The sequence below is a fragment of the Gekko japonicus genome, unplaced genomic scaffold, assembly GCF_001447785.1.
Source record: "Gekko japonicus isolate JY-2015 unplaced genomic scaffold, Gekko_japonicus_V1.1 scaffold110, whole genome shotgun sequence".
In the NCBI taxonomy this organism is placed as follows: domain Eukaryota; kingdom Metazoa; phylum Chordata; class Lepidosauria; order Squamata; family Gekkonidae; genus Gekko; species Gekko japonicus.
In genome coordinates this window covers 1,662,216-1,685,448 of record NW_015173675.1, presented here as the reverse complement: position 1 = coordinate 1,685,448, position 23,233 = coordinate 1,662,216, and the positions used below count along the sequence as shown (strand labels likewise).

The 23,233-nt window shown below is 39.3% G+C and overlaps 1 protein-coding gene across 1 annotated transcript in view; it reads left to right on the top strand.

Annotated features, from left to right (window-relative positions):
* Positions 1 to 22,704, top strand: part of SMARCA5 (SWI/SNF related, matrix associated, actin dependent regulator of chromatin, subfamily a, member 5) — a 28,457-nt gene extending 5,753 nt beyond the window's left edge. The window contains exons 5-24 of the mRNA XM_015422918.1: positions 889 to 989; positions 2,627 to 2,806; positions 7,128 to 7,283; positions 7,369 to 7,500; positions 10,541 to 10,609; positions 11,059 to 11,168; positions 11,269 to 11,495; positions 14,467 to 14,588; positions 14,667 to 14,819; positions 15,134 to 15,266; positions 15,829 to 15,977; positions 16,242 to 16,361; positions 16,468 to 16,578; positions 17,970 to 18,083; positions 18,268 to 18,390; positions 19,154 to 19,286; positions 20,193 to 20,311; positions 20,712 to 20,924; positions 21,997 to 22,107; positions 22,595 to 22,704. Coding sequence (XP_015278404.1) covers positions 889 to 989; positions 2,627 to 2,806; positions 7,128 to 7,283; positions 7,369 to 7,500; positions 10,541 to 10,609; positions 11,059 to 11,168; positions 11,269 to 11,495; positions 14,467 to 14,588; positions 14,667 to 14,819; positions 15,134 to 15,266; positions 15,829 to 15,977; positions 16,242 to 16,361; positions 16,468 to 16,578; positions 17,970 to 18,083; positions 18,268 to 18,390; positions 19,154 to 19,286; positions 20,193 to 20,311; positions 20,712 to 20,924; positions 21,997 to 22,107; positions 22,595 to 22,660 — 2,642 coding nt within the window. The 3' untranslated portion in view covers positions 22,661 to 22,704. The remainder of the gene's footprint in view (positions 1 to 888; positions 990 to 2,626; positions 2,807 to 7,127; positions 7,284 to 7,368; positions 7,501 to 10,540; positions 10,610 to 11,058; positions 11,169 to 11,268; positions 11,496 to 14,466; positions 14,589 to 14,666; positions 14,820 to 15,133; positions 15,267 to 15,828; positions 15,978 to 16,241; positions 16,362 to 16,467; positions 16,579 to 17,969; positions 18,084 to 18,267; positions 18,391 to 19,153; positions 19,287 to 20,192; positions 20,312 to 20,711; positions 20,925 to 21,996; positions 22,108 to 22,594) is intronic.
* Positions 22,705 to 23,233: the final 529 nt, after the last annotated feature.

The window sequence follows — 23,233 nt, the reverse complement described above, 5'->3', positions numbered from 1 at the left end:
ACATTATTTATTTAAAATATTTAGTAGCCACCTTTCTTCCTGACAGAACTCAAGGCAGCTTACAACATAAATAAAATACATTAAAAACATAAAAGCCAAAATTTAAAATCATAATTCAGGACTGCTAGTAAACTTAGCCAAATGTAGTCATAAATAAAACTGGCTTCAGCTGCCTCCTAAAGATTGAAAGCGATGGGACCAGGTGCACCTCCCTGGGCAGGTTGTTCCATATTCATGAGGCTGCCATTGGAAAAGTCCTCTGTTGAGTATCCACCAAATGAGCTTCTTTGTGTGATCTTAATTGCAGGCAGGAATGTATGGGTGAAGACAGTCCTTCAGATACCGCTGTCCCAAGTCATGTAGAGCTCTAAAGGTTAAAGCCTCCACCTTCAACTGGGTGTGGGAGTGGATTGGTAGCCACTGTAATTGCTGTAATATTGGGATCACATTCTCCTGATAGCTGGCCCCAACCAGCAGTCCATATCCATTCTCCATTGTTGATACCCTATTAAGATCTGCCCTCCTCTTTTATCCCTTCTTTCTCTCACTTCAAGACTCTGCCTACAGTGATAAAATTGAAACCTTCCATTTTGATGTCTGCTTGTCTCTCACCTTCTTTCTTCAGCTTTCCATTTTCCTGCACACTTTTTTCCAGTCATGTTCACTTTCCTTTATCTCACTTGACAAGTTGGCCATTCTGCTGACCCTGCAGGACTTCTTCACATACCCCGGGATCTTTGTTGTGGTTAGTTAAATGAATTCGTGATATGTTACTTCCAGGTTCTACTGATATCTTCCTGCACTTAGACTCAATGTTGGATAAATAATGTTTGTGTATATGATGTCTTCAAATATATTTTATAATGTATGCTGCTGTTTTCATTGCAGATGTAAAATGGGGGAAACTGCGTGATTATCAGGTCCGAGGGTTGAACTGGCTTATTTCTTTGTATGAAAATGGCATCAATGGTATCCTAGCAGATGAAATGGTATGCAAGATACCAATTTTCAGTAAAATTTTAAAATCAAATTAAATAATTGCTGCATACTTAATTATGTGTGGCATTGCGGGGAGGGCGGGGTATAAATTGAATTAAATAAATAAATAAAATGCCTAAAATTTAACACTGGATAGTGCTAGTTGTGTAATAACAGTTAGGGATGGGCACCAACCGGCTCACAAGCAGTGTTCCCTCTAAGCTGAGTCAGTGTGAGCTGGCTCACACTTTTTTAGCCTCCAGCTCACACATTTTTGTCTTTGCTCGGGAAGGATGGGATCAGAGCAAACTGATTTATGCAGTAGCCAAATGGCTGGCTCACGTCTTTAATGCCAGTAGCTCACCAAGTAGAATTTTTGCTCTCAAGACGCCACAGCTTAGAGGGAGCATTGCTCACAAGTCAAAATTTGGACCGATTCAGAGCTCAGGAACCAATGTTCAGGGAAGACACCTTCCCCAAACATTTACCAGACTTTTGGCCGATTTGGTTCGGCTGTGCAGGGCCAGCCATTTAAACCTGACAGCTGAGCAATGTGGGGAAGGGTCTGCTCAGCTGTGTTTAAATGGCTGTGAGCCATTTAATCCTCCAGTTTCGCCCCCCTGCCACTTCAAGGAAGGGGAGCAAAACCGAAGGTTAAATGAAGCCCCTTCCAGTGTGATCCACGCACCCTTTCTCCTAGCAGTGGTAAGTTGTGGTCAGGAGAAAGGGAGAAAGGAAGTCTTTTCTTGGGAAGTCCCCTCCCTTTCTCCTGGACCCAGCGAACCGTAGCTGGGAGAAAGGTGAAAGAGAAGTCCCTTCCAGTGTGGTCCCTGCCCCCTGCAAGGGAAACCAAACTTGTTGAACTGGTCTGTTTTGAGTGGGGCCCATTTGGGTCAGTTTGGGGTTCGATTCATGGGCCGCCTCAAACTGCCATTTTTAGGTTTCATGCCTATCCCTAATACACAGCTGGCAATACTATTAACAGTGTACTATTTTTTAGTACAGAATGGTTTTAATATGCTGTTCTGCCTCAAGATAATCAACTGTAGAATAGCCATTTTGTTTTATGGAACTGAGAATGCTTTCAAGTTGCATCTTTTCTGTTTAAGAGCATTTCACATCGAGAAATATTTACTGAGATGGTAGGAGGAACAGCTCTTGGGTGCTGAATTATAGATCACTCTACTTTCCTCTTGGAAGGGCAGTGACTTGGATGAAATAACAGACATCCCTTCCTCATTTCCTTTAGGAAGATGACTCAACTGATTCATGGCAATCCTTTCCATTTGGTGGAGTAGTGGTATCTCATGAATACATTCATAGCATGTATGCTGTCATGTGACCTGGTGTTTGAATACACACTTTTGCCCGAGTATATTCCAGACTTCCATGATACTTTCTCTTCCCCTTTTTTGCCAGATCACATGTGATAAGTGCACAGCACATGTGGTCCCATTGTAAAGGATTGCTAGTTAAAATGGTTTTTAGATGCGCTGTAAATGACATGAGAAGTATGCCAATTGATTTTCACATCCTATAATCTCTGTATATTAAATGTATATTTGAAAGTGTAAATAATTTATTTTGATGCTTTCTGTTAATTGTCTAGATGCTTCTAAAATTAGCCTTGCATTTATTTTGTTAAAAGGGTTTAGGAAAGACGCTGCAAACAATTTCTCTTCTTGGGTACATGAAACACTACAGAAACATTCCTGGTCCTCACATGGTATTGGTTCCAAAATCAACTTTGCATAATTGGATGAGTGAATTCAAGAGATGGGTGCCAACTCTTCGGGCAGTGTGTTTGATAGGTGACAAAGACCAACGAGTAAGTATGAAAGTTCTCAGTATCTTTTGTTTTGCTAAGGCTGTTGACCAAATGAAGGAATCATAGTTTATTATATGAATTTTAATTGGTCGATTAAATATATATTAACTTGCAAATGAGAAAAGAAACAAGAAAAACCTGTACTTTTTTGAAATTGTGTGCTTGTCTACATAAGATGTCTTTACATCTTCAGTTCTCCTTTTTTCTTAGTTGTGCTTTGTTCTATATAAGATTGTTTTTGCTCTCTGTAGTTTTCGTAAATATTCATATTAAATTATTTAAAAACCTCTAAAAGGTATCCACTGTCTTGAGTAAGTTGGAGAGCGTGTGTTTGATAATAAATAGAATAGTGCAACCAGATGGACAGAACATATTCTTGTCATGTTATTCCCTGTACTCCTTAACAGAGGTGTTGCCCACCGGCATGTCTTTCTGACATGGAGCTTGATTTTGGCAAATTGTGATATGTAATTTTGTAATTTGGCTTGGCTTGTTTTGGTTTGAGAAAGGGATGCATTGGGGAGGGAGTCTCTTTTGCACGGTAGTATTGAGGCCTGGCTGCTATCTGTTCCTGTAGGTCAGTTGATGTCGTCTAGGGCTTTATATGATTAAAGTAATACAGAAGTGGTGTTATAGGTATTGGGAGACATGTCATCTTGCAAATTATCCAGTCTCTGTTCCTGATAAAAGGATTTCAGTTTCTACTTTGAATTCGCTTCTATGTGATGTCAGATCAGACAGAAATAAAATCCTCTGTATGCATGGTCCAGTGCTAGAGGAAAGATGGATTTATTTATTTATAGTCAAATTTATACCCCGCCCTCCTGACAAAGCAGGCTCAGGGCGGCTTCCAACAACAATACAGAATAAAAGCATAAGTAGTACAGAATTAAAACACAACAATTAAAACCTGACTGAATGAGACAACGTAACTGTTTCGTAGTTTTTGCCAGCCCCATACTGGAAGATGTGGTGGGCCTATTATATGGCTCTCTGGGTGGTTTTTATACATTACTAGTGAGAGCACTTGCTGGTTTGGATGGTCTGTATGTTGTGTTGGGTGCTAGGGATGATTCGGAGCTTCTGTTATTTTACTGTCAGCCTGACTGAAATGGTAGAGATGATATCTCAAGCTTATTGTTAGGACTAAGTGCATCAGCAGACTTGCAATATCCATATTGGAGTTGTTTCATGTGAGCAAGCTTAGAATTTCATTGGGGACAGGGTTCTGTTCCAGGTTATTTTGGCCCAACATTAATGCGGTAATACTTTACATCTTCTTTATTGTACCAAGCATTTGCCTAGCAGTCTGGCAAGGTAGCTTGATGTAATAATGCATGTGGCATGATCAGACCACTGCCCAGGTAGTTATAACACTTCCTTCTCTTAGGGAAACAAGATTAATTGGATGGTTCACCCCCTGGTTTATGGATGTGACTGGTTTCCAGACTGCTGCAGTCTTCCGTGACAATGCTTTCCTGTAGGGCTGGATTATCCAGCTCTCTGAAGCCATGTCCTCTCGCTTCCTTAAGGAGAACTCCAGCCCCTTGGTTTACTAGAAGGTTTGGGGGATTATGAAGAAGGTTGGAAGATATGTAGCTTGAGGATGACTAAAAACTTGGCATGCCATAGATCCCATTTGAAGGCATATGATGTAGTGGTGATAGCAGGAAAAAAACTCTTCCTTCTTCAGGTACAATTGCATCAGGTAAATTATGTCCAACACCATTATTTAAGATTATTCAGAAGCTACTCTTAGGGTGTGTTCAGACAGGCCGTTTAGTCCGCTTTCGGCACGCTTCAGTAACGGATTTTATATCCACATTCACACATCCAACATCTGCGCACCGTCCCCAGCCATCGCTTTCCGGCTCAAACCCCATTTAAAACAGAGTATTTTGTTACCAGGTCCCCAAGTGGTGTTTTCCTGATTCTCCGGTTCTAGCCGCACTTTTCTGACATCTGATCGCTCCTGCGGTGTCGAGCCACTTCCAGTTTAAACCCCCTCCCCGCTCGAAAGCTGCCCGAGGCTTCCGCTTTTCGCCTGCCATTTTTGTAATGCATTGGCGGTGTGCGCATAGGCAGAGCTCTGCCACCGCGTTTAGAAAACCGACATTTAAACTGTCACTTGTTTTAGCGTCGTCTCATTCACGGAGGCCATTTTCGTGTCAAACATTTAAAGGGAAGTCTTTTGTTGGAGGGATTGGGTTGCTTCACCCTGGTGGTTCTGCGCATGGGCCATGATAGTTCCCCCCCTTCTATGGAGGGGCGCCTATGTGCATGCGCAATTAAAACCCGCCGACACACACTCCAGTGCTTTAGTGGTGTAGACGCCGGGGAGTGACATGACTGTGCGGTGAGGTGGGATAAGGGAGGTAACTGTGATTGCGATTATCCAGATCAAATATAATCCGGTTAGAACTGGAGCAGTTTAACCTGCTCTCAGCATGCCGTCTGACCGTACCATTAATGTAGAACCCTAAAATGAAAGTAATTTGGTTGTTAGCTGACAGTTTTGCATGTTTCTTTGCTGATAATCTCTTAGATCCATTCTCATTTCTAGCCTGGGTGTAGAAGTGTTGGATGCTCTGCTTGGTCAAATTTTTATGGATAGTGTTCATTCTGTTTTCCTAGTAGATGTTCACAGAATCCTGGGGGTTGTGAATACTACCATTTGTAGTCTAGATCTGGTTGGTTAAATCTTTTGAGGATTCCTTTGGCTAATATTAAATTTCATTTCAAGAGGGAGGTTTCCCAAGCTTCTGAAAAAGGCTGTACCTCAGCTTTTAATATAACGCTTTGTTGGCCAAGAAACTGTGTCTGATTATTTCAAGCCAAATGTGCCAGTTTTAGGTAAAGTGATTGAAAGACAGGTGGCAGAACAGCTGCAGGATTTTCTTCCTGACATGTTTGCCCTTAATTTGTTTCATTCTGACTTTAGGCCTTGTTTTTGGAATGGTGACTGCATTATCTTGTGGATGCTGTCCACATACAGTGAGATATAGAAAATGCATCTGTCATTTTTGCTTGATTTGTCTTTTGCCTTTGACAGAACAAGACCTTTCAGTTTTATGAAAGTACCTTAATACCATAAAAGCACTACACTGAAGTGGCTCTAGTCTTTTCTTTTAATCTGGGTGGTGACCAAATTGTGGACAGATTAGAATTGTTCATGTAGGATCTATCTTGTAGGGTTCTGCAGGTTTGAAACTTTCACCCAAGGACAATCTATGTTCTATGCCAGTGCCTATATACTGTGGTCAAGTAGCTGAGGCAAGAAGAAGGTGATTCTGATAAGTAAATCTGAGGTCTCGGAGGGGAATACCTTGCCACCTCTAGACTGGTGGTGCTTAAGCTGACATTCAATAAAGAGTTTAGGAATTTTATTAGATCCTGCTTTGTTGTTGAAGGATCAGATTGATGTATTTGTGAGGTGTGTTCTTTCAACTGCACTGGTGTGGATGCTGCTGAGCTTTTTGTGCAGATCAATGCTTCTATAACTTCAACAGTCTATGTTCTATATAGATACCCTTGAACTTGATCCAGAAGCTTCAGTTGGTACAGAATGCAACTGCTTGTTTGTTTACAACTCACATCACCCCAATTTTACACTCTCTGCATTGGTGGCTTCTTTGTTTCTGGGTCAAATTCAAAGTGCTTGTTTTGACCTTAGACAACATGGAACCCATACTGATTGACCATTTCCCAGTATGAGTCTGTGTGCTAACCAGTATGCCCTTTAAGCTGAGTTAGTGTGAGCTAGCTCACAGTGTTCTAGCCTCCAGCTCACACATTTTTGTCTTAGCTCAGGAAGGATGGCTCCAGAGCAAACTAATTTATGCAGTAGCCAAATCACTCACTCACAACTTTAATACTAGTAGCTCACAAAGTAGAATTCTTGCTCAGAAGACTCCACAGTTTAGAGGGAGCATTGTTGCCAACCTAGATCTTCCAAACTTTCTGGTGAGTGCCCTGCCCTAAATTCCATTAGATCTGCCAATCTGAGCATATTTCATCTCATCTGTGCTACTATTCTTTGGAATTGTCTCCTAGAAGAAGTCAGGAGGACTTCCACTGGAGGCATTGTACACTGTCTTGTTTAGAAGAGGGTTTTGAGGTCAATTATATTGAAGTTTATACAGCTGAATGCATATGGTGGCGATCGGTTTTCTGTTTTGTTTATATTTACTAATGTCTAAAAACTGTTGGGTGGTATAATTTACATCAGCATTTATAAAGCAGACTTGAATCTATGGTGGTAAAGGTGGGTATATATATATTCTGATATTATTGTAGTTATTTAACTGTCTTTTTTTAATAGGCTGCTTTTGTGCGAGACGTTTTGCTGCCAGGTGAATGGGACGTCTGTGTAACATCCTATGAAATGCTCATTAAAGAGAAATCTGTGTTCAAAAAATTTAACTGGAGATACCTAGTTATTGATGAAGCTCACCGGATCAAAAATGAAAAATCGAAGGTAATTCTAAACATGTGATGAACATAAACTTTTAGTTTATGCAAGCATGTTTCTTTAAGCTCCTAATAACTGTTATTTTTCTCAGTTGTCAGAAATTGTAAGGGAATTCAAGACTACTAACAGGTTGCTGTTAACCGGAACACCGTTGCAAAACAACTTGCATGAACTCTGGGCACTTCTTAATTTTCTGTTGCCGGATGTCTTTAATTCATCTGAGGTAAGATACCAAACCGTGTAAGTTACTTAAATTTAATAGATTCACAAAGGCTACAAAGCACAGCTTCACAAATCAAATAAGACTGGATACTTAAAACCATCATTTTTATGTGAAATTTCAAAATCTTCTACATGACCAAATATGAATTATAAGACCTTTTAAAAAGATATGATAAAGATGTGCAAGTGTATGTAGTAAGTCACAGGAGTCCATTGCTATTGTTTTGAGATGGAAGGCCTTCCTTAGACATTTTCATTAAAGACTTGAGAAGAAGTCTTCAAACTCACTGTGTGTTCAACATTAAAATACCAATAAACTAGTATTGTCCTAATACAGTTCAAGAACATTTTGAATCAGCAGAAACCCAGTACCTGCTCAGGTATTCATAAAGGCAAATGTTGGCTCCAACATAGTTTCAAATAAAAATTTCTCAGTAATTTTCTTTAGTGGCTGTGGTATTGTTCTCAGGTTTCCATCCGGTTAAACCTGGCCACTGCCTTTCTTCAGTTATGTACTTATGTATTTATCTGCTTATATACACACACACGGAAAAAGGTCCGTTGTGGAAATATATGTATATGAGTATATATGTGTGTGTGTGTGTGTATGTATATATATATATATATATATACACACACACATACACTAGGAAAAAGGTCCGTTGTGGAAATAAATACAACGAGCTCTAGAAAGAGGCTCTGGGCGGGTGCCTCACCCTTTGACACTCAGTGTCAATTTGCTGTGGCAACCTCAGCAGGGTATAATGACACTGAATCCACCATTTTCTCCAGAGGAACTGATCTCTGCTACCTAAAGAACAGTTGTAATTTTGAGTGATCTCTAGCCCTCACCTGGAGATTGGTAATGATGGTTTCCCATAGGGGAATGGTTGGTTTGGAGGGTGGAGTCTATGGCTTTGTACCTGTCCGAGGTCCCACGCCACCTGAAACTTCACCCTCTCCAGGTGCCATCCCTCACATTTCCAGGAATTTCCCACCTGGAGTTGGCAACCCTATCTCCTTCCCAGCCAATCATCAACCTACCTTTATTTCTCCCTCACTCTTCAGTTTTCCACCCCACACACCTGCAGCTTCTCCCATGCTCTGAAGCCCTGATTGCTATGTCACATTGGCTGTCATACGGGGGCCACCTCAGCAGCATATGAGGATACAGAGCCCACCATTTTCTCCAGGGGAACTGATCTCTGCCATCTGGAAAGCAGTTGTAATTCTTAGTGATCTCCAGCCCTCACCTGGAGATTGGACATATTTTACCTCAGAACAGCAAACTGTTTAGAGTGTTAGAGGCAAAAGCCAATCAAATCGTATATGCAAACAACCTCTATGTTCCGAGGCAAAGGCCAATGCGGCTGCATATGCAAATAACCTCTGTGTTCTGACTGGCTATGGGGGGGAGAGGAACATCAAACTGTTTAGAATGTTGGAGGTGAGACTCTAGCAATGCAGCCAGTGGATAGGGACAGATTCTGAGTGACACACCAGGGTGCCAACCAATTCCGGAGCATGTGGAATGTTCTAGAGAAGTGCCACCACCATTCGGCTTTTATATATAAAGGAGATTCTGTCCATAACAAAATGAATCACCAATGACTCTTTCATAATCTTGTTCTTCATTGTAGACTGATGTTCCAGTTGCCAGTACATGTGATTTCCCCCACATATAGCAATCCACATGTGTATAATTACATAAACAACTTGATGTACAGTGGAAAAAAATCAGGATTATCTTTAAGTTATGTATCTACTAAAAGCTTTTGTCATGATATCTGATCTTCCTAATTTTCTATATCATTAATTATTTTATGAGAGCACTTTGTAGCCTGAAGCTGCTTTTCTAGTTTGACCTTTTCAGTCTTGTAACCATGTTGATACGGCAAATTCCTCTCGTCGAATACTGATTGTAATGTTAGTATTTGTACTATGTTAGAGAATGAAATGTGTAATGGACTTCTAACTGTAGATTTGATATACAGATAATGTTTTCCTAAAAACATCTGTATCCTAAAAGGAAGGAAGGATTTTTTTTTAATCATGCTGAAATGTATATTTAATGTTTTGATGTTCTGTGTCCATCCTTACAAAAAAGTCCCAGTTTCTGTCTGGTTGTGCAGATAGCGCAGCAAAACAGTTGTCAACTAACATTTATACAATAATATATCCAAGAAAAAAGAGTTACAAATTGTAGATTCTTCTAATGCAATCATGACTAAATTGGCAACACTTGGGGCAAATGGGCTTATACAGTGTAACTTTTCTTGTCTAATATTAGGATTGTTTAAAAAACCTAAAATAATTTTTCTCCAGTAATATGTCTGTCAATTTTATCCGTAAGTATTATGTAACAGAAATTTGATTATATCCAGTAGGGATACAATCATGGAGAGTGCCAGAATATAGACAGCTCACATCCAAGTTAGTAATACTGTTTCTTGTGCAACAGTGACTACTTTTATTATGGATGTAAAGTCTTCTATGTCATTTATATACAAAGCAGACATGGATATGAAAGGATGTAGAAAGAAATGTATTGTAATAATAGTTCCAACACTGAATTAGCAGAAGTATAGGTCTACTGGTAGGTGGAAAATTTGGCTTCTGTATTTTTGAAAGAATATACAAGGATACTGATTCTGAAAAATCTGCTATTAGAACATACTAATGTTACTACCCGTATGGTCTTAATCATGGCAGTCCTTACAGTAGACACTGACACTGATCATTGTTTTAATTATTTGGGTGCTTTGTTGATCCTCCTTAGATAAATTATACCATGTTTGATATGGTGCTCTTCAGTTGTATTGTGTGTTTCAGTACTAGTTGTAAATTAATATGTAGCAATTGTTGGTGTAGTAAGTTTAAAGCACAAATAAGAAAGTCTCAATTCTGCTTCAACCTTACCTCTAAAAGCCTTATGGGCTCTTCAGTTGTTTGCGCTATTATGTATTTGAGAAATAATTAACATTTAAATGGTAAACTTTGAAATTTGAGTGCATTTATTAACATTCTAATACTTAATACAGGACTTTGATTCATGGTTTGATACAAACAACTGTCTGGGGGACCAAAAGCTAGTGGAACGGCTTCATATGGTGAGTTTTTGAAATGAATATTTTAACTCATGTAGCTCTTGTATCACTTTCACTAACCTACATCACACTCTTTTATATGCAGTTTATTTTGAGAGTAATAATTGAATCATCTGTACTCTACAGCTGATATGCCAAACTCATAGGCTGGGACAGTATTTCTATGGCTGAGATAAAAGGCCATGTGCTAACGATTCCTAACAATGACTCACAGTTGTTGGAGAACATTTAATGCAGAATGTGAAGTTATAGTCAGAACTAATTGTACATGCAGTGTACAGAGATGGAATTGTTGGTGTGGGTCTTTGGACTCCTGTGCTTAGCTTCTTCATGGGGAGTCTATAGTCTTGAGTGAGGGTAAAGCTACATAGTTATGAATATAATGGAATCTGTGTACAAAATGAAGTTTTCATTGTTCAAGGTTGACTTCTCATTGTTTGTGTCACTGGTAGGTGCTTCGGCCATTTCTCTTACGACGTATTAAAGCTGATGTAGAGAAGAGCTTGCCTCCAAAAAAGGAAGTTAAAATATATGTTGGTCTCAGCAAAATGCAGAGAGAATGGTAAGTAATTAAAATTATAGATGCACAGAGTCACTCTTTGCGTATAAAAAGCACTTAAATTGTGTTTGTGGCATGAATATCAGTTGACTTTTTAAAACAGGTACACAAGGATCTTAATGAAGGATATAGATATATTGAACTCTGCTGGAAAACTGGACAAAATGAGACTGCTAAACATTCTAATGCAGTTACGAAAATGTTGCAATCATCCATACCTCTTTGATGGAGCAGAACCTGGCCCGCCTTACACAACAGATATGCATTTGGTTACTAACAGTGGCAAAATGGTGGTTTTGGACAAACTGTTACCAAAACTGAAAGAGCAAGGTAATACTTATCCATGTTTTACATTTGCTTACCTTTTTAAAAAAAGTAAAAATCAGGCTAGGAGCAGTAGTACAATGTATTAGCTTTGAACTTTCTGTCAATAGTGATATTTGAAGTACTTTGTTCTGGTTTATAACAATGTAGTCATTTAATTTTGAATCACAGCATTTTTCGTGGTAGTTCCAGTACACAGTTGAGGAATCAGGACTCTAGATGTACATCTCAAAACATTCTTTGTGCCCCGTAGCTATTATAGAGGTAGTTCAAGGTTGTTACTGAATTCGGTTGATAAAAATGGAAACTATATTCTTGGTTAGTCTAGAATTTCTGTGTCACTGACAAAGATAGGTAAATTAGACTGGCTCTTTGGTCCTGAATCTGATAATGGAAAAGCTGTCAGGAAAACCAGAGCTAACCCTTTCCTATTTCAGAAGGCCGGACTAAAAAAGGTGAGAGGAAACACCATCTTCTTGAAACCTGTAAAACTTTACTTTCCTCCAAAGGCAACCTTATAATAAAACAGCAGTGCACAGAAGAGAAAGCTAATGAAGTGAATGGCAGGGGTGGGATGTCTAGAGCAAGTAGCAAATGTGAACTACTTTTCTAGCAGGATCTTCCGAACTTATATCCCATATCACAGAGACCCCCTTCCTAGTTTTGGTACTCTTAGCAAGATTGCTTGTCTGGGCTTCAGAGCTTTTGGCCTGGATTTTCTAGCTTACGTACGTAAAGAACTGAAAACTCCTCCCTCCCTTTCCTGATAGGTGGGGGGGAAGGAGATCCTGTTAGGCCAGAGCCAGACTCGGTGGCTTGCTGAGGGGGCAGCAGTGTTTTAAAGGCTTCTAATGGTGGATAGTTGGCATCCGTCTGTAGTGCTGAATGTACACATTCATTTGTTGAAGTCCATCTTGCTAAGAAAGTCAGTACGATCAATAGGATGAGAAGTCATCTAATAAACAATGTAATACGACCAGGATTGCAGAAATCCCAAACAAGACTTGAGTATTAAACATGACATGTTAAACAGTGCAAGAAATGGTATTAACATAAGTAGAAATATAATGCAATGAGAGCAAGGTAAAAACATACAGCAACAAATAATACGTATCAGTTCACAATTCTGTTCCGTGTATTGAATCATCTTTGTGAATCATTATGTTATAATGCAGCCCTATTCCCTCCTGAACAGTTCTGTTGTACATAGTTTGCAGAAACCAGGAGGATGGGAGCCTTCCTAACCTCCTCAGGCAGGCCTTTTCAAAGGGCGGTGACCACTACAGAGAATGCATGTGTATGGGCGGTTGTTGATCTTGTCCATTTGCAGGGTTGCACCTGTAGGCCCTCTTTAAGATGAGCAGGGCACAGCAGGAGTGGCGGTCCTGCAGATACGAGTCTCGTAGGCCATGAAGGGCTTTGTATGTGATGGCCAGTACCTTTCAGTTCATGTGATAGTAATCAAACTATATGCTAAGAAGTCTCTAGTTCTCCGATCTCTTGGCACTTTGGATGCAGAACTTTGGGCATTTGACACTTGCAAGGATATGTTGTTACAGAGACCCATTCTTTACCCACAACTAGACTTCATCCAGTTCACCACTTGAACAGTTCTAAATAGTTTTTGGAAGCTGTGAATCTGGCATTGTAGGTCACTAAAAAAGTTCTACAAGACCACCTGAAAAGGCTTTCACAGATGCTGAAAACGAAAACAGATAGTTCCCCCAAAGCATCAGTAGAGGATGATTTTTGCCAAGCAGGGTAAGATTAGGGATTTTGTTCCAATAGATGGGTTTCAGTTCTAGAAATATTTTTTTGGGGGGGTGGGAGACTAGAGATATCAACCATTTCCTTGGAGGGGCTGTATTAATTCATCTGTTTGGTCTGAGGAACTAAGATTGCTTATTTTGATTCACACAGATATCCCATTTGAGATCAGAAGTACCACTGCAAATTTCTTTTATGGCTTGAGCTTCTGTCTGGCCAAGACTGTGTCACTTATTGTAATCGGTACATGTTTCTGTGGGTCTGTAGTACAGAAACACTTGGTTGGATCCATACTGATTTTTCTATGACTGCAAGGATTTTCACTCTTGGAGTGCAAGCAACTGAAAATATTATTTCTTCCCTGTGCCTTCCACTCCTGCCTGGTTGCTGTTTCAGCCTTAAATGAGTTTTCTCATTTGAGGCTGACACAGCCACCAGACAGAGTGGAAGGCATAAAACTAGATTGCTAGGGAGATAATAAATATTTTCAGTAGCTTGCATTTTTGCTTTAAACATTAAAGCAATTCTTGAGTGCATAATGGTGCTATTAAGTACTATATCTTTTCCAGCTGTGGTTGCCATTGAAGGCCCTTCTCTAGTGCTTGCCCTCTGCAGAAATTGGAAGGCTGGTTACTGGAGATGAGCTCTACTTATAAGGCTTCCCCCTAGGCAAGTTTTCCTGGTCCCCTATGTAGTTTTGTTAGGAATCAGGCAAAGTCTGCCCTATTTTTCTGAGTTTGTGGTTGGTTTTACATTGTTTGAAAGTTGGTTTGTATAATAACTTTTATCAGTTCAACAATAAACTAATTCTCATGTCATAAAATACCATTCCTATTTTATTGTACTACTCTGCTTTTTGAAAGGTCAAATTGATTCTACTTCTTTATTATAACTATGAATTTTGTAATCTACCCTAGAAACTATTTTTAGTGGAATTTTTAAAAATCCTATGACTCCATTCTGCTAAACCTTCATTAATTTGAAGAAGCCTCAATGGAAGAGTGTTGTTGATTCCAGTTATGCAAAAGGCAGTAATTGGATCAAACCCAATATGCTTACAGTATTAATTCATTGACGCCTTTTACTTTTGTGCACCTCTGCAGGTACTATTAATAATTGACTTTTGAAGACGTTTCTTAGAAATCTGGAAAACAATTGGTTTGAAATCTGGAGAACCATTAATTTTTCTGTTTTTGAAAACCTTGTACAGGTTCACGTGTCCTCATTTTCAGTCAGATGACCAGAGTTTTAGATATCTTAGAAGATTACTGTATGTGGAGAAACTACGAATATTGTCGCCTTGATGGGCAGACACCTCATGATGAAAGACAAGTAAGTGTTTAGAAGAACACAACTTTTGTTGTCATTACTTGTTTTCAGACTGCTAATATCTGACTTGATCTTACACAGGCATCTATTAACGCATACAATGAGCCTGGCAGCTCAAAATTTGTGTTCATGCTGAGCACGCGTGCTGGTGGTCTAGGAATCAATCTGGCTACAGCTGATGTTGTAATTCTGTATGATTCGGATTGGAATCCACAAGTAGACCTTCAAGCTATGGTAAGGTTCAAATAAAAATGGCTTAGTGTCAAGCACTGAGAAAACAAAGCAGGAGCCAGATTTAAGTTTCTTTCTGGAGTCTTTAGGGCACATTTTCGTATTCTGCTTTTTATCCTGGACTATATATTTTGCTGTCTTGCAAGAACCTGAATTAACCTGATCTACCAAGAAAAACTAGCTTGTATGGCAAAAACATTTGGATCTGCAAAGGTTTTGTCTAAGCAGTTTTTCTGTGCTGCTTAAAATTCTTACAGAGATATGCAAACTTTTAAATTAGATGCAAGTACTAATTTATTGAATATTTTCCTCTGTAGGATCGGGCACACAGAATTGGCCAGACAAAAACTGTTAGAGTATTCAGATTCATTACAGACAACACAGTAGAAGAAAGAATAGTTGAGCGGGCAGAAATGAAACTCCGTTTGGATTCCATAGTTATTCAACAAGGTAAATAAAATTACATTACTTTTTGTTATTCTTTAACAGGTTCACAGTTTCAGATGCAGTTTGATGAGTTATTTATAGCATTATTAGAGCTTCGAAATGCTCAGAACAGTGAAAGATAAAAATACTAAACCCTGTATTTTGCAGTAGTATTATAAATTACACTAAGCCAAAGAAGAAAAGAGAGAGAGTTTTAAGATAGCATACATACTTTCCAATTTCTCCTTTAAAAATTCCAGTTACTATTTTTGTGGCTGCAAGAAGAGCCCACCACCCATTCGGTATAGCTGAATATACCTGAATAAAAGCTGGAAATAAATCGGCTTTATTTGGACTCGCCTATACCGGTACCCATTCAGATGCTCTGATCTGTATTCAGATTAAGGAATACCCCAAAAATACCAGTAGGATATTTTTTCGGCTTGGTTTATACCGAACGCACACCCCTAGATATAACACACAGAACATTGTTTTAGAATAACAAAAGATTGTGGTTAGTGATAGACTTAAAGCTTTACTGCTATGAATTATTTGGCTTATTGACAACTAATCTTTTTATATTCAGGAAGACTAGTGGATCAAAATCTCAACAAATTAGGGAAAGATGAAATGTTGCAGATGATTCGACATGGAGCTACCCATGTCTTTGCTTCAAAGGAGAGTGAAATTACAGATGAAGATATTGATGGCATTTTAGAAAGAGGTGCAAAGAAGGTGAGTTGCCATGTGTTAGGAAACAGCAGTATTAATGTCAGTTTTTGTTTTTCAAAATTAAAATGCTGTGATCAAGAAAGTGTTGTATTAACTGAATATTTTTTAAAAATATTTATGCCTCACCTTATCTTCACAAATTAGTGAAACTAATATATAAATTAGTGAGCTCCATTTTGTAATTCTCTTCAGTTTTGTGATGAAGTATGTTTTTAGCATACAGTTGCTGAGCAGATTGTATTGAAAATGATTTGTCTGTGTTTGTAGACTGCAGAAATGAATGAGAAGCTCTCCAAAATGGGTGAAAGCTCACTCAGAAACTTTACAGTAGATACAGAGTCCAGCGTATATAACTTTGAAGGGGAAGATTATAGAGAGAAGCAAAAGGTACATTGCATTTCCATTTATTCATTTTTAGTGTTGCCTGTATAATTATTAGAAACTGTAGATTTGTGATGTTAATTATGCTGTCCAATAAAATTGCCTGCTGCAGATGGCATTCACAGAATGGATTGAACCACCGAAGCGTGAGAGAAAAGCAAATTATGCTGTTGATGCTTATTTCAGGGAAGCTCTTCGTGTCAGTGAACCAAAAGCACCAAAGGTGAGCTTTTAAAATCATTTTAAAATCTGAAAAAAATTAGAAGAAAAAAATAAAACCTACCTGCATTTAGGAGAAGTGAACTTCTGTTTTAGCAAATGGCTTATTTGTGAAAGTAGAGAGGGAGTTAAACTGATGTAGGACTATGTTTAGGGGGCTGCAGTGGCTCAGTGGTTAAGACGCTGAACTGCAGACTGGAAGGTTGGTAGTTCAGCAGTTCGAGACCCAAGTGCCACGTGATGGAGTGAGGTCCCGTCTCTGGCTCCAGCTCCTGCCAACCTAGCAGTTCGAAAGCAAGAAAGTGCAAGTAGATAAATAGGTACTGCTTCGGTGGGAAGGTAACAGCATTCTGTGCACCTCGGCATCTAGTCATGCCGGCTACATGACCGCAGAAATGTCTTCGGACAGCACTGGCTCTTCGGCTTGGAAACGGAGATGAGCACCGCACCCCTAGAGTTGGATTTGACTGACTTTCGAGCAAGGGAAACCTTTAGGAATATGTTTAATAGTCTGTCACTGGTTAGTAATCTTACTTATTTAGAAAACATATGCTACCTCTCTAGAGGATTGCTCAAGACAGCTCACAAAGAAAAAAACCCCACAAGGCACTGATTAAAATAATAAAAACAGCAAACAAAAGTTACCTATATTAAAGCAAACCAAGAGCTGCTCAAGTGTGTAAAGACAGCATAAAATGATACTTAGCTTAAAATGGTATCCATAAAACAACCTTCTGTCTAGAAGCAGGCCATAAAAATGACCACTAAAAATAGAACCCTTCAGTTATAAGTATGGGTGAAGAGAAAGGCTTTGGTCTGGTGTCTGAAGGACAGTAAAGTAGGTGCCAGGTGAACAGGGGTGGGGTAGAGTTTCTCAAGGTCATGTTGCCACCACGGAAAATTCCTGTTTCTGGTCACTGCTTGGTTTACTCTGCTGGGGGGGGGGGCACAGACAGCACAGTTTGGAAAGGAAATCTTAACTGGCAGGCAGGGGAGCATCTGTTTTGCAGTTCTGAAAAAAGCTTTTTTCCATTGAATCATGTTCAGATTGTGCTTCTCTGACTATGATTGCATGAGTCAGAAATAGTTTTATCTTCCATATTTTTTGAGGGAATTGAAAAGTATTTTCTAGTTGCTTTCTGGTTCAGTCTGGGGCAAGGGATGCACTCTGTTCTCAGTGCTGGGTGTCTAGTGTCCTGGCCCCACTGCTGGGACCACCTGATGGCACCTGGTATTTTTGGCCACTGTGTGACCGAGTGTTGCACTGGATGGGCCATTGGTCTGATCCAACATTGGCTTCTCTTGTGTTCTTATGTTCTTAATAGACCTAATTAATGTGAAATATGGTAAGTTTGAAATGCAGGTATTACATCTGTCTCTTTTTTCCTCCCAAAGGCACCACGACCTCCAAAACAACCTAATGTTCAGGATTTCCAATTCTTTCCGCCACGTTTGTTTGAGCTACTGGAAAAAGAAATTCTTTATTATAGGAAGACTATTGGGTACAAGGTAATAACCATGGAAGCACAATCTTATGTTCTCTTCATAACTTTGAGATTAAATTGAAATAATTTTTGTGCGGTATTAAGATTTGACATCTTAAACTTTGTGCTAAGTCATAGGCGGTTTTATATAGGGTATTCTGATATATATTGCTCATCCAATATCAGTCATGCAATATGAATTTCTCTAGATTCCTCGTAATCCTGACTTGCCAAATGCAGCCCAGACACAAAAGGAAGAACAACTTAAAATTGATGAAGCTGAGCCCCTTAATGAAGAAGAGTTAGAGGAGAAAGAGAAGCTGTTAACCCAGGTATGGTCAGCCATTTGTGACAAGCCCTGCCTGAATTTGCACTTCATCCATTTTTTGGTATAGAGTAGAAGAAATCAAATTTCAGATCATGGAATTTTTTTTTTTGGCATTAGCTCATACTTTCATATTGTTTCTTCATAAATTAAATGACTTACTTAGAAAAATACCTAAAGCTTGGTTTTAAATATACACTGTTTTCTTGATCATGTTTTAATCATCATTTATGGATCTACTCATGAAGATTAGTGATTTTATTTGTTTGTAAAAATATACCTGTCCTGGATGTTTACATCTGACTACATGAAGTAGTAGTGTGTAACAGTGCAAAATTTAGGTAGAAACCAGGATAGTGCTTCGTAAATTCAGACTTACTTTGCATGCATCTGTTAATATGTGTAATAAAGCAGGGACCACTGATTAGACTGAATACTATTCAGCAAGATTTGAAGTTTTTTTCCTGTGTCCAAGATTCTGGTGGGGGAGAATGTGATATTCTGGCAAGTATAGCCAGAGGGACTTAAAGCAAGAGGTCGGCACTGAACTTTGAAAGAGGCCAAATTGATCAACAGACGAAACCTGAATTCAGAGTATATAACTATTGCTTGCTGGAGGGGGGGTGACAGTGGCTCACAACCGTTTCAAACTATTGATCTCAAGGGCAAAAGCCTCTGAAGGTAGATGATAATGAAGTCAAATCATGTGGGGCTTTTGTAGAACCTAGTATATGACAGAATTTAAACATCTCATTTTACTCCTTTTCAAGGGGTTTACTAACTGGAATAAAAGAGACTTCAATCAGTTCATCAAAGCTAATGAAAAATGGGGCCGCGATGACATTGAAAACATAGCTCGGGAAGTGGAAGGAAAGACTCCAGAAGAAGTCATTGAGTATTCTGGTAACACTGCCTTTCTGTTGAGGAGATTTAACTAGGCAGGGCTTTTGGAGGCTGTTTCGTGAAAGTTTTAAATCATCTCAATAATCAAGTAGTTCTGGGATTTCTTCATGTGTTGAAAATTGATCAAAAGTACGTCTGAAGAGTCAGGTAACTGTGGCACTTTCTGTAGATATCTCCACACACTTACGTCAAGGTCTTTTTTTCCTTTCATGGCTGAGTCGTAAGGACTTTATCTTTGAAAGCATTTCTGGCATCTAATCACAATTCTGGTAAACTGGGGAGAGGAATAAAACTCGCAAGCTTCAGAGCATTACTGATTTTCAGTCTAGTTCCCCTTGTACAAGTGATCAGACCAACAGACATGAAGGGGGCACTAACAGATTTAGAGGGGGGGCTTTTTACTCCACTTTACTTCCATTATATTTTATCCTGCTCCCCGATTATTTCAACCTTTTATGCAGCAGTTTTGATTAGCCACAAGAGGTCAGGCTTTCAATAACAACAGTTCTCTAGTTTCTCACTGACCTGTGGAACTATAGCAATGCTTTATTAGCTGGCACTATTCTAATAGCCCAGGCTAGCCCGATCTCATCAGTTCTCGGAAGCTAAGCAGGGTTGGCCTTGGCTAGTATTTGGATGAGGGATCCGTCGCTATGCAGCGTCAGGCAATGGCAAACCACCTCTGAATGTTTCTTGCCTTGAAAACCCCATGAGGTCACCATAAGTCACCTGCAACTTGATAGCACGTCCACCACCGCCACTCTAACAAAAAATAGAAGGCAATTCTGAAAGTATTAACATAGTAAAAGTTATAACTCAAATGAGCAAATTTTTTTGTTGCCATGAAAATAACCTTGGCTTAAATTTGCAAATGGTGATGCAAGGCTAACAAATTACTTTCTTCAGCTGTATTCTGGGAGCGGTGTAATGAACTCCAGGACATTGAGAAGATCATGGCTCAGATTGAAAGAGGTGAAGCTCGAATTCAGAGGAGGATTAGTATTAAAAAAGCACTTGACACAAAGGTATTTGCCGCTTTGTTTAACCTTGGTACAATCATAATTCAGACACTCTTATTTACATGTTCCTTGTATCACCCTGTTTTACATATTTCTGAAATAACCTTAGCATGTTTTATAGTATCTAAAAGCATGGTATCTAAAATATCATAAGTAGAGCTTGCTACTATTTTTTGTGAAGCCGTACATCGGTAGTCTGTTCTCCAGCTGGGGAGAGAGAGAAAAATCATTTTTTAAAGAAATGTTCAGGTCAGTTTCCTATACGTAAGGGCCCTTCAGGTTGCCAGAAGAGTATAATAATGTTACAGTGTAAAATCACACGATATTTTATTATATAATGTCTTAAGCTTCTGTTAACTGATTATGCCTAGGTAATTCTGTGGCCTAAACACTTGTTATTCCTTAGATTGGCAGGTACAAAGCACCTTTCCACCAGCTGAGAATATCATATGGTACTAACAAAGGGAAAAATTATACAGAAGAGGAAGATCGCTTTTTGATCTGTATGCTTCACAAACTAGGATTTGATAAAGAAAATGTTTATGATGAGTTGAGACAATGTATCCGTAACTCCCCCCAATTCAGATTTGACTGGTTTCTCAAGTCCAGAACTGCAATGGTATGTATTAATTTATGCCTATATATTTATTTTGTAGAGCATTAAAATCATTAGGCTATGTTGTGAACTTCTGTATTTTTGTAAGTTTTACACAAAAGGAAATTTCTGTGGCTGTCTTTAAAAGGAGCATCAGCGTTAACATGCCAGAATCTGTTTCCACCTTGAGCAGTATCTCACTTGGTGAAGAAATGCATTCTCATAACTGAGGGCTTTTATGTGCTTCATGCAACCTGTTCACAGCACATAACACACTGCATACCCAGATATTACAGAACATCCTGTAGAAGATCATCTTTATAGTACTAGTTTTTGCCAGCGCTTCCCATACAATTGCCGTTGTGAAGCTGCATACATCAAGAGCTATGTGTAGCTTTCAGTACCAAACAATGAAATGATTACCTGGTGTTACGAACTAGTGTTTATGTCGGGAACCTCATCCAGCGATAGCAGCTGTGGGGCTAGAGCCAATTAATTGCTACAGCTAGAATACTGACTACTGTGTGGTTGCAGCATTGTCTGCCTCTTTCAGTTACTGAGGGGCTTTTGCAGACTCTGCTACAGGTATGCATTGTCTGTCTAAACTCCCGGTGTAGCTTCCAGTAGTCCAGGTGCCTGTGCTTCATGCATTAGCAATCCTGGTAATGCTAATATAGAATTGCAGAGGCTCTTTCCCTCCCTTTACATGCACACTTAAGGAAGCTTTGTATCGGTGTGACTGAATGGCACTACCCTATCTTATCATTTATCAAAAGCAGTCTGTACATTTGTATAGCCTCCCATCTTGCTGTTGACAGTCCACATCTTGGTTTGGTGGCCTTGTGCCTTGCCTTTTGTGTACAGATTTGCCTGTTGAAGTCCTGTTGCCTGTGGGGCTATGTGTGGGTTCCCAAGGAGTATTAGCTGCTGGTTTTGTTTTTTTGTATACATACATATTTGCCTTGAGGCCTCACTGATAGGAATGAGAGGCTACTTCTTGCTGAATGGGGAGAACTGGAAATATACTACAGTTAAAGTAGTATGAGATCTTGTGTATGTTGTAGCCACCTTACCTACTTGCCTTTCTACAACTCAGGAGTTGCAGAGAAGATGCAATACTTTAATCACTTTAATTGAAAGAGAGAACATGGAACTGGAAGAAAAGGAGAAAGCAGAGAAGAAGAAGCGTGGACCAAAGCCATCTTTGGTGAGTATGTCTAAAATGTGAACCTGTTGAAGTGCTTTTATTAAACAGTCAATTAATGCAAATAACTTTGACCAATAGTCGGTGACTGTAAAGGCCATTTCATGCATTACCTCCACCTTGTAGTGACCACTGTTTCCAACAACTGCCACTGGCAGATAAGGTTAGAGAGTCACCTCTAGATAATACATTCTGATCAGTTTTTAATTACATCCAAGATCTATTTTAAACTGCTTTAGCAATTACTTGGTATCCAACGACTTGATTGGACTAGTGTTGGGTTTATGCTAGCATTGTTGAATCGGACTTTAACTCATTTCCTTCTGCATGCCATTTCACAAATCATCTTGGAACCTCCCCCACCTCCCCCCCCCCCGCCATTGCTATGGTAGTTTCTGGGTAGGGAGCAGAGGAACTCCTGTTTCAGTGGCTCTTTGGATCCCAGCCAGTAAATTTTTAACAGTAGAGCTAAACTTTTCCCCCTCCTTAGGCACAGAAACGCAAACTGGACGGTACTCCTGATGGCAGAGGACGAAAAAAGAAATTAAAGCTGTGAATGCTGACTTCTTGTAATCACTAAATTTTAAAGTAGTTCTTTAATTTTACGGGTCTTCATAAGATGTACTGTATAATTCTCAACTAATATGTCATTAAAGGACATTGGGTTCATGTGTGTACTTACTGAGCTAGGAAAATAGTACTTATGTAGTTTCACTTTTTTAAATACAACAGCTGTGCTGAGCTTTTTTTTACCATTAACACTTGAAATAAAAAAAAAATTCATTTACTAGTAAATGGGTGTCCTTGGCTCATACGTTGTCCCTTTCTGTTTCACTAACTCCACATCGGTCCATTAAGTGAGGAATTAGGTTATTTTAAGCTTGCTGGATCCCCTTACCATGCACAGAGTGCACTGTTTAATCATCTGCCTTTGCCCATACACTCTAGTCATAGGATCACTAAAGAAAAGAGGGGGTGGGACAAAAGCTGCAGTCATGCACCTTGGATTCCATGCTGCAGAGAGCACAAGTCTGAGATTTGTGTCCTCCGTGTAATATGTGATGCACCAGTGACACTTCACATTAAGATTAGATATGCATGTATTCTACAGAGACCATCTTAATGTTCT